Below are 11,725 nucleotides of genomic sequence, written 5' to 3'. Positions count from 1 at the left end.
TTTCTAAACTAAGGTGTCTACTCCTGTTACTAAACACTACTGAATTGTTGCTAATGAAGTTTGGTGAGAAATATGAACCATGAGTCTGTACTTCTGATTAATAATTGATTTCCTGGATGTGTCCATGTGCAGTTTTTTCTGCAGGAATTTTGCTGCCATTCTTTCAGCAATACTGACACATGGTAGCTCTGTTGAGGAATGAAGAACTCTCATTTGACATTTTCCTATATGCAGATCCACAGCTTTGTACAACCATATGAATTCTGTATTTGGCATTGTCCCCTGAATAATTCCACTATTAAGGAAGCTTGGAAATGAAAAACTTTTTTTCTTTCCTTAAGGCATTTGGCCATTATTTTACATGCTCAGAATAGGAAACTGATTTTCTATACACAAAATGGTTCATAATCACTATGCAAAGTCAACTTCTCAGTCACTAAAATGGACATTTTTGCAGGGTTTTGTGTTCAAAGATGCACCACCACACAGAGTGGAACAAATCAAATTACCTTGAAACAAATCAAAGAACACAAGAGGATGAGGTGGGGGGTTCAGGGAATGGAGGAAGTAAAAATAAGATAAAATAGAGAGAAATTGAACATGTCCTTCCCTATCAAGCTATTAGTGTGGGTTGAATGCAGTTTCCAGTGGGCACCTTTTGCATCTTCTCTACAGAAATGTACTTTCCATTGTAGTTATGGCAGTGTAGTACCAAAACCACTGAATCCTTCCATCTACCTATAGGAGTCTCTTCATTTCCATGTGCATTTGCTTGATTGATTTTATCTTAAGATTATTAAGCCTTATTTCAATTCAAACAATATATTTACAGAAACATTAATAAAAACTTTTACTAGAACTGTGCTTTTGCTGCCACTAAATCTCATTGCCCAAGCTCTGAGGTATTCAAGAGTACAGCTTTTTGAACAGTTTGAAAATAAATAGGCAACAGTAAAATTTGTTACCAATGACACAGAAACCCTTTACCATTAGTCAGCATTCAAATAAATCACATTGTCTGGGCTTGTCTATGCTCAGAAAATTGTCTGATCTAACTCTGACAGTACACTCAGAATGATATAACCTCCTTGTTGCAAGTAAAAGTTATAGCACTGAAATTTAAAGTAAACATCACATAACCTTATCCACACCATGATCTGCAATAATTTTTAAATAAATCAGATTCCAAATCAAGGAAAGTTAACACTGGTAGTAAATTACACATTAAAATAAAGCTCTGATATACTTTTTTTTTTTTTTTCTCCCAGCTTTAAAGCTGGTCCATCTAGAGGAATGGTCAGGAAGGAAAGAAAATACAAAGGTATTCTCTCAGCATACAACACTGCCATTTGAAACAGTTCCTCTGCTGCATCGTCAAGCCTGAACTGCTGTTACCAAAAACAGTATGCCAACTGAGAGAACAGAAATTTAGAAAACTAGACCAGGACTGAGCCTGTTGTAAAATCAGCCAGTACCTTTTAGAGAACACTTGGTAGTTACAAATTTCTGCTCACGTTTGCTCAGCGTTCACGAGCTAATTAAAAAAAATCCTTCATTTGAAATGCCAGTTGGTCAGCTCATTAAAAAAGCCTCACTGACAACACTAGAAAAGGGGCAAATGTCTAACACAGTCTATCTTGAACATATTATTGGCCTATTTAAACAAGAATAAGAAAGAATGCAGTGTTTTAAAAAGCAACAACAAACAAACCACAACCAGCACAAACAAAAAATCTCTACTTAACAAAAATGTAGCTTTTTAAAAGCAGGATTCAGCAAAACTGAACCTCAAAATCTTCCAGAAGTTTTCCTAAGCCTCATTCTGTGGCTGTGCGAAATGGAGTCCTTTAGGAGCAACAGCATATCAAAGTGCTCAGATCAAAACATATACACACACCTGACAATACATTTCCTCTACTTTCAACTACATGAGCAAGTCACACCCCTTGGCTAATGCAGGGATTGAGGAAAAATAGTTACATTATCTAAGGATTGTTGAACAGAGCTTTCCACTAAAGGAGCAACTTCAATGGAGGGCTGCATCCAGTTCTGGGGTCTCCAGTGCAACACTGCTGTGGGCCTGCTTGGATAAGTCCAGAAGAGGCCCACAGGAATAATCAGAGGGCTGGAAGTCTTCTCCTATAGAGACAGGCTGAGAGAGTTGGGGCTTTTCAGCCTGGAGGAATCTCCAGAGAGACCTCAGAGCACCTTCCTGTACCTAAAGGGGCCCTAGAAGAGAGCTGGAGAGGGATTTTTACAAGGGCAGGTAGTGAGAGGATGAGGGGTAATTGCTTTAAACTGAGAGAAAGTAGGTCTAAATTGGATGTTAGAAAGAAATTCTTTACTGTGAGGGTGGTGAGCCACTGGAACAGGTTGCCCAGAGAAGCTGAAGGATGCCCCATCCCTGGAAAAGTTCAATGCCAGGCTGGATGGGGCTTCAGGTAACCCAGTCTAGTGGAAGATGCTTCTGTTCATAAAAGGGAGGTTGGAAGTAGATAATCTTTAATGTTCCTTCCAACCCAAACCATTCTAGGATTCTATAATAGAAAGTTTTCCACTGTGCACAGAAAGAAACATACTGTTTTCTTTCTCTGCCAAACAAAATAAAGCTAGAGACAACAGCAAGGACTACTTGGAATATATTAGTCAACTAAGGCCCAGTATAGTCCCCATCCATACTAGTGAAATTGAACAGCAAGTCCTCAGGACCTTTGAAGAGCCACATTTGTGCATCAAAGGGAATGCCAAACCTCAAACAACAAACACCAAGCTATTCCATTTCAAAACTGAAGCCCTACATAAAAGCCATAAAACATATATTGTTCCTGTGATCAATGCAATGAGCCGTGTACTCTTTTATTCTGCCTGTGTTTAATCTCATACTTTTTCTAAAAGCAGGCCATCTCAGGGTAGAAAAAGGCCAGCATGCCTCAAACACAATGGTGTTTGACTGTGCAACCCTGGAAGCCTTCACTTTTCTTCACCTTCTCCTTATAGCCATAGGTTTTGCAAAATATTTGAGGAAGTTATAAAGGCTCCCAAATAGCACTTCAATGGGAAAACTCCTAAAAGACAATTAAAAAATCCAAACAATCCCACCCCCCAAAAAAGCCAAAGGGTCTATTTGCTGGTCACTGCGCACGATCAAGGTGATAAAGTCATCACCCCTGGAATGGAAAGTGTTTAAGGAAAGAATGGATCTGGCTCTTAGTGCCGTGGTCAAGTTGACATGGTGGTATCTGGCCATAGGTTGGACTCGGTGACCTCAAAGGTCTCTTCCAACCTGATGCATTGAAGGATTCTGTAAAAATGCTCCCAGCAGAGGCAAGTGGTACACGCAGGGCTTTCCCTGACCCTGTGCCAAGCTACTCCTCTGAACGGCATGAGGGCGAAGCTCTCCCACATCGCTCAGCGCCAGCCACGGCAGTTTCCACGGGGATAAATAAACATTCCTAACAAACGGAGTTACCGGCCACGCGCTCAGGGGCTCGCCGCGCCCCCGCACGGCGGACTACAACTCCCGGCATGCTCAGCTCCGCTCCGCGCCGCGCCGCTCCAGAGCGCGCCGGGAGCGGCGCCACCCGCCGGCCCACACGCACCGCAGCACCCTGGCACAGCGCCGGGGGGCGCCCACGTGACTCGCATGCTGCGCTTCGATTGGACGAAACAGCTGACAGTCAACTGCGCGAACGGATGGCACCGGGAGCGACGTCCCCCTGCGCGCGGGGCCGAGCCGCTCCGATTGGCTGCCCGGGGATGACCCGCCCCTTTTAAATACCTGTCGCTCCGTGACAGGCCGTCCCCGGAGTTCCTGTTAGGAGGGCGCTACCGGAGGGGATCGGTTCCGCCCCCTCGCCTTCTCCTGGGAGCCCCGCCCTCCCCCGCTAGCTCCTCCCGCTCCAGAGGGGCGGCAATGTCAAACAGCCCGGGAGGACGGGAGACGCCATCCGCCCCTTTCCGTCCCGCCTGGCTCCCGTCCGCAGCCCCCTCCCGGCCAGAGCCCCCTCCCCTCCCCACCCCGGCGCTGCCCCTCGCGGCCGCGCGCGCGCCCCGGGCCGCCTCGAGCCCCGCCCCCTCCGCTCCCTGACCCCGCCCCGTCCTGGCGATGGCCCCGCCCCCCGGGCTCGCGCGCGCCGCGCCGCGCTCCCCCCAGCTCCGGGGGACGGTGACGGCGGCGGCGGGAGGAGCGGGCAGCGGCAGAGCCCGGGTGCGCCAGGAGGCGGCGGGGAGACAGCGAGGGCCGCCGAGCAAGAACGGGCGGGCTCCGCCCCGCCCCTTGCCGAGCCCCCCGCCCCCTGCCCTTCCTCCCTCCTCTCCTCCCCTCCTCCGCCTCCTCCTCCCCGCACGCGCCGGGCGGAGGGAGAGGCTGCGAGGGAGCCCCGGGTACAACATGGCGGAGCACTCGGCCCCCGACCACAAGCACAGACCCGCCGCCAACTCCGCGGCGCCGCTCCACAGCCGCGCCGGGGCGGGCGGCGGCCTGTCGGGGGGCCTGTCGCAGCCGGCGGGCTGGCAGTCCCTGCTCTCCTTCACCATCCTCTTCCTGGCCTGGCTGGCTGGATTCAGCTCCCGGCTCTTCGCCGTCATCCGCTTCGAGAGCATCATCCACGAGTTCGACCCCTGGTCAGTCGCCGCCGCCGCCGCCGCCGGGACGGGGAGGCGGGAAAGCACCGCGCCATGAGCCGCGGCGGGGACACCGCGGGTTCGCTCCGTCCTGGCCGCGGGGACGGCGGGAGGGCCCCGCCGCCCGCCCCCCGCTCCCCGCTCCGCGAAGTTGCGCCCCTGCCTGTTCCCCGGAGGGAGCCGGCCGCCGCGGCCGCCCCGGGAGCCGAGGAGGGAGGCGGTGCGGACGGGACACGCTGTGGCAGGTCGGAGGGAGCGTGAGGGGTCGCCACAGCGGCGCGGGAGGAGGGAAGCGCCGGGAGCGAGCGGCGGTGCCGGGCGCTGGGGTGTCCCCTGCGGCGGAGAGCTCGGGAACGGGGCGGCGGCAGTTCCCCCGCATCCCTCGGAGTTGCGGCAGGACTCTCCGGGGGACACGGGGAAAGAAAGTTGTGGCGCCGGCAGGGAGTCAGGAGTCGGGCGGGAGTCAGGGGCTGGTAGCGAAACAGTTGTGCCAGGAGTGACCCGCGCCCCGGTCCGGGTCCCGCTGTCCTGGCGCCGGTCCCGTGTGCGCGGTGCGGTTCCCGAAGTGGTCTTACTGGAGTCCTTGTCGGCCGGGGAGGGAGCAGGGTGAGGAATGCACTGCAGGAAGTAATCTTCATAAAAGTGACTTGAGGGATTACAGCGAAATGGGTGACATTGATTTACTGCCAGGTGTTTTGTAGCTGTGTTTCTGAGCCCAAGGACTTTTGCTGTTTCCCACACGTCTTGATTTTTCCAAAGATTGCTTTCCCTCCTGTAGAAGCTGACTGTTCTTTTTCCGTCTTGGAGGGGACCGAAACCATTTTATGGGTGAGATCAAGAAATGCTGCACTCGTTCCTTGCAGCAAGGCGAAGTGAAAGATGACAAGACTTGTGGGGCAGGGTTGTTGTAATGCAAAAACGTGACAATGAATTTTTATATTACCGGTTAATTCATCCTGGGAATCCGTGGGTTTTTTAGAACTTTAAGTAGGGTGAGTGGCAGATGACTTTAAAACAGCGAATTGTCAGATTTTAATTTAAAATTTTATGTCTTGGGTCTCGTTGTTAATTGCATGAAGGAAGGAGACGCTTCGTTTTGAAATGGATGCTAGATCTTCTGTGTTAAATTTCATCTAGATTTGTTGCTGAAATTGTACTTCTCCGTGAAGCATGCACACTTTGATACTTTCAAAAGCACAACTTCCTCTTTTCTAGTTGGCTTTTCCCCCCTCACTACTCTCCCCCCAGTCCACAAATGTAATCCATTCACAAATCGCGGCTCAGAATAGTGGATAGAGAACAAGGAATGGCTTTGTTTTTAAATGCTGTGTGAAGTAATAAACCTTTGTGATGTGAAAGCCAAGTATCTCGAAATATCTTCAAAATGTCAAATAATTGCCCATGATTTAAGTGTTTTTCTGCAAACAGAAATGAATGGAAGAATTGCAGACTTCCAATTAATAAAGTTAAGAATGAGGGGGAGCATAGTTTACACACATCTACAATGAGACTATGAACCTGAGTTTATATCCTGTGGAGTAGTTATCTTCTAATCTAAATTTAAGCATAAAGGCTTTTTTTTCTGTTATGGAAGAAACTTTTAAGCATGCAACCTACATTTTTGTGCCAGTTTTGTCTGATTTTTATAATCAAGACTCATCCTTGTTGGATAAATGAAAATTTTACAGTGCTGAGTTGCGTAACTTCTTACTGAAGCTCTGAAGGACACTAAAATGGTGCTGTGGGAGTTAAGTTCATAGTAATAATCTAGCTGTAAAGATAAACTCCTGTTGAAAGCAATGTGTAAATTGATGCAAAGTCATCTTCCTGAATACACAAACAGAAGGCATTGCTGCCTATGCTGCTGGATGTACCCTTGTTAATTAGGGAATAGATGAAGTTGACAAAACTCATTGATTTTAATGCAGGTCTGTGAGAAGCAGTTGAAATGTCAAGAATCATGCCAGTGTCGTGTTGCTGCATGCCAGAAATGGTAGAGGCAAATGCACTTAAGTTAATTAGTAGGGAAGAGAACCTAAAATGGTAGAAACTGAGTGAAAACAAAGGGCTTTCTCTATTGCAACAGAAAAATTGTTGGAAAGAGTAAAAAATTATGTTGCTCTATTAAACAGTGTGAAATAGTAGCTAGGTGGGAATGGTTTTTCATAGTTGCAAGTGTCTTACAAGTCTGAATGTAATATGGGAAAGGAGCTTATGAAAAGACTAGCAGCAGTGCTTTGTTTCTAATTTTTTTTAAACCACTTCTTTAGCAGCTTCTCCAGGTAAACTGGATTTTTTTTTTTCAGGACAGTGGTTGTAGACTTTGCTGTGCAGTAGTTTGATATTTTTCTCAATTTTTTGGCTCTTCCTGTCAAGCTTGCATAGGATATCTTGCAGTGTGTTGTTAAGTCAGTCACCTATTTTCTAGTATTTGTTTTGTCCTCCAGAGAGGAAATGGAGATATATCTGATAAAATGAGGAGCATTAGGCAAATAATTTATTCCTTTGAATTGAAAAATATCATTGCCTCTAAGGTGTAGAAAGCTTTCCCATTTACTTAGGAATCCAGTTTCCTGATATGGACATATGAAACCATCAAGGGTGGAAAGAAAGGCAGAATTGCCTTGGGTTTTCTACATATTAACTGAATCAAATACCACTCTTTTTTCCCCCTAACATCCCTTTTGAGCTGCCTTTCTGACAGTAAAATTAGGTTTTGATTTGGCATAGAAAAATGGAGATTTGCTGCTTTTGTAAAATCAGCCACTGAGACTCACTTGTGCTGGCATTTCTTCCAGAAGTGACCCAAATGTAGTACGATAGGCCAAGGCAGAAGAGAGAGGATGGTGTTTGGTTTTTGATCTCCGTTGAAATACAATGCCAGTGCAAGGTAAAAACTGGTATTTTGAGGTCACTTAAGAACTTGTGACCTGTACATTATGACTAAGTTTACTGGGTTGTTTTTTTTTTTCCTTCCATATTAACTACCTATTTTGTGCAGTATTTTCACTTTTTGATTTATTTCTCATGTCATGTTTCTTTCCATACTTGAGAAATGTGTATACTTCTTGGCAGCTTCTAGGTCAGGTGAGCTGATACATGAAGTCAGGCAGCACTGACGTTAAGATGTGCCATTGACAGGCCTCCAGCATTTAATTCCAGGGTTTCATTCTAAGGCCAAGAACTTGAAACATGGATAGTGATGGTACATTAGAATGGACAGATTTCATGTATGAAATCTTGTTCATCTGTTGGCTGGTTTGGCAGCTGGGTGGACCGTGAGCTTAATTGTGGTGCTGTGTACACACAAGTGCAGGGTGAAAGCTGCACATGAAAGTACAACAGCAGATTTAACTCAATTGTCAAGTGAGAGCATTCTTACTGTCGGATGTTGCCTTAAATGTAAACCTGGCTGCAGACCTAAGGCAACCAAAATCATGGAGCTCTTGAACAGAGACTACTTTCTATGCACTGGTTTTCTAAAGTACAGCATGTCTATATGCTATTTTTTTGGCTGCTTGCATCATATATATATGTGTGTGTGTGTATGTATAAAAAATAATCTGTGTGTTTGGATATGTATACATGTAAGATAGAATATATAGCAAGACTGTTGCATTCTGATACTGCTACCAAGTGAAATGATAACTTTTGTTACTTCAGTAGTCTTCATGGAGTACTGTCAAAACAGTACAGTCAGTTTGTACAGTTCTTACCATTAAGTCACACGTGTGAGAACTGTATCTGAATCATTAATCATATCCCATGACATGAGATCAAACTTCTCTTTCCCCTGAGAATTTTAACATCTTGCTAAAAGCCAGATTAATACTAGTTACCTTAGTGAAAGCTTTCTTAGGCTGGAATACCAAAACTCATATGTGTGAGCATGAGACCCTCTCCCTACTAGTTTGCACGTGCAGGATGATGCACAGTGCAGGCTTTGTCAGTTCCATTTTCCTACCTTCTCCTGCTGGGAATGTTGTCTTCTGCATCCCTGCCAGCTCTTGGAGCACTACCACAATCTCATATGCATTTTTGGGCCCTTCCAAACCAGCAGCATTGATCACTCAAACCACTGGGTTTTTACCTGCCATTAGGGGTGACCATTGTTCATTGTACATTGCTCTGAGGTAACATAATTGTCCTGGTAGCAAATATGGCCTATAGCTATAATAGCAATCCACTTTCTCATCATTGATACCATAATTTAGTGTTAATGGGGTTTGGTGAATGGGGATGAACTGGTGAAAATAAACTTAAGGTCAGTGTCATTGCTTGGGTTTCAGAGACAGGCAGGTTAAAGGATGTTGATCTTTTTATCTCAGGCACCATCAAATATACAGGTTTTGCTATGTTCAAATCATGCTTACCAGATGGATCCTTGAGCTGTTGGAAACTTGTTTCATTAATGAAAACATACTTTAGCATCTATAAATATGACATGAAGCCTTCCTTAAAAGTCAAAATGTGTCTGAAGTGAACATAAAAAGTGGTGTATGGATCGATCATTGGTGGTTGTGGGTTTGCGTTGTAGTTAGCTGATCTAATAGTTGACTTCTGGAGTAGTTCTCTTCTGGTGCCCACGATGCAGTCCAGTTTTTTTCTCCTTGCTTCCTATAAAGCAGTCGTAGTAAATTCAATGAGGTAAATTATTGAAATGCTATAGCATTTTGGTTTTATGAGCTGGTTTGCCACCAGTTTTTATATTACAGTTTAATCTCTTATTTTTGAAGAAGAATATGAACATTGGGAGGGAATGTAAATAGTGACTGATGTTAGGGGATAAACTGGGATTGAGTGGCAGAGGGAAGGCGTATACAAATAAAACCAGAGCCTATTGAGACACTGGAGCAACAGGTGATGAAAGAAGAGGTGAATAAGAGCATGTTAAGTTCGTGTACATAAGGAGAGGTGAAAAAAATGCGTAAAGAGGACAGTGTCGATAATATCAATTACCACTGCCCACCCAGGCAATTTATCTGGCCACTGCTTCCCTGCTAGGACCTCTTGTTGGGAAAATAGACAGCAGATAGTGTACTAAATGTATTTTTGAGAGTTGACAGCCACTTTGGTCTCCAAACTGGATCTGTCTTTCTGGAGCCTTTCTACCCATCACACAGTCCTGTTCAAGTGAAGTACATAAATGTGGATCAGTTTAGGAAACATTTCTCGCAGACTTTAGGATTTTTCCCCAAAACAATTCCTTTTGTTTATAATCTTAGACAATTTCCAGACCTCAGGAAAGAATTTTATTCCAATTCAGTTTGAATATAATCACTTTGAATTAATTTTGAGATGTTGCAAATTTCATGAGATTCATATTAAGAACTTACTACGTGTTCTTCATTCATAAGTGTTTTGGTTCTCTGAAGTGAGAAGTACTCTATTTCTATTTTATTGAGATATATTTTTAAATATTATATTTACTGTTAACATTTGAATGGTTTTTTATACTCTAGTAATATTAATAATTTTAACAGAATTTCAGGTAACTCAAACTCATTTCTGCCATTTTATTATCGTAGGAAAAATATTCTCGCATAGAGTCCAGATCTGATTAGTGGGGCCTGTGTGCTCATGAAAGGAAAGGTTAGAGTTTTTTATGTGAGAATAGTCTTCCAGGCTTCACCACCACCTACCCTTTAATGAGGAAGATCCAAATCAGGCATCTTTTTGATCACTTCTATTGCAGTATGACATGGATTGTGAGACTCTGTTAGCACAAGTAGCCTGGCTTTTGGGGTTTCTCAATTGTAAGGTATTGTTGACCTACTTGGAGGGAGCTGTTTTGAAGCTTTTTTGAAAAGTAAATTTTTCTGTAAGGTTGATATGGTGGTAAAGTCAAGATGATGTGTACTTGACTGTACTAGACTTCTCTACTGCTTGTGAAATTGCAAAAATAGGCAAATATTAGAAATGTAATGGAAGGAGGATAATTTGGTAAAAGAACATTGGACAGAGTTGAAGTTATAGCAGAAAACTGCTTTGTGAGTGGGGAGACCTCAGGCTAGATTTGTTCTGTTGGAGTGATGCAGCTGAAAAGCAGTTCACTGTGTGACCTCATAAAATAGCAGTCATGCAAGAATCAAATCCCTGCTCTGTATTTACTATTGTCTACTGCCATCTTTACTTAGCACATAATGCTTCTTTCCTCACTTGCACTACTTGTAATTGGGGTGAACACCTCATCAGATTTACTGGGTGCAGTAATGGGGTTATGCATGATAGGTAGGAGGGGCAGTGTTCATAAAACATGTGCAGAGTATGGTTGAGTACAGAGATTCCCTACGGACTTCTTGTGGAAAACATATGAGGTGAGATAGAATGCTTGCAAAGTGTTGACCCGTTTATTGATTTATGGATAGCAAAATGAAACATGAAAAAGAAAACATATCCAAATGTTTTATGTAGGCTGGGTCAACTGAACCATCAAGTTTAGCTTTTAATGCCATGATTTTTTTTATGGTCTTCAGCAAACACTCACAAACACTTGACTAACTAGAGCAAATGCTATGATTAAAATCCTTGAATGGACTTTTTTTTTTGGCAGATATCCTATTACTTGAATGGCTTAATATGTTCAGTTTTTAAAACAGAAATTTGATCTGATTACATAGGGTTAGAGTGGTTTATAAAGGTTAGCTTTACTTCCTATCATAACTCTCTCTAATAGTCTCTAGTTTTGGCAGCCTGTAATCCTAATACTCGTATTTTTGAATCTGTCTCATGTTGAACTGATGCGGGAAGGAGAGAATCAAAATTTTGGCCAGTATAGTTAGCAAGAAAATTCAAAATCCTGTAGGAACTAATAGGTTTTAAATGGATTGAGCAAGTTTAGGGAGGTGTCTTTGCTGTTCTGTAAGAATCTCCTCTAATTTAATTTGGTTATTTTCCATTTAATGTCTAACTGTGCCTGTGTTGCAGAGTTTCCTCCTGAATTTTTAAAAATTCCATCCTTGAAAGTCCTTTGAGGTACATTTGTACTGACATTTAGGGCTACTTCTGAGGGCTTCTTTCTACTTAGGAAAGCTATTAAAGCTCTTACTTTTGGGACCTGTGGAGCCTTCACCCTGTAGCAGGATGTGTGACAATGTTTTTA

General features: G+C 44.1%; 1 protein-coding gene across 1 annotated transcript in view; it reads left to right on the top strand.

Moving 5' to 3' along the window:
• Positions 1-4,347: 4,347 nt before the first annotated feature.
• Positions 4,348-11,725, top strand: part of STT3B (STT3 oligosaccharyltransferase complex catalytic subunit B) — a 50,857-nt gene continuing 43,479 nt past the window's right edge. The window contains exon 1 of the mRNA XM_021525867.3: positions 4,348-4,623. Within this exon, the coding sequence (XP_021381542.1) occupies positions 4,391-4,623 (233 nt within the window). The 5' untranslated portion in view covers positions 4,348-4,390. The remainder of the gene's footprint in view (positions 4,624-11,725) is intronic.

The sequence above is a fragment of the Lonchura striata genome, chromosome 1, assembly GCF_046129695.1.
Source record: "Lonchura striata isolate bLonStr1 chromosome 1, bLonStr1.mat, whole genome shotgun sequence".
In the NCBI taxonomy this organism is placed as follows: Eukaryota; Metazoa; Chordata; class Aves; order Passeriformes; family Estrildidae; genus Lonchura; species Lonchura striata.
Note: the sequence above shows the minus strand (reverse complement) of the source record. Positions and strands in the feature narration are given on the sequence as shown.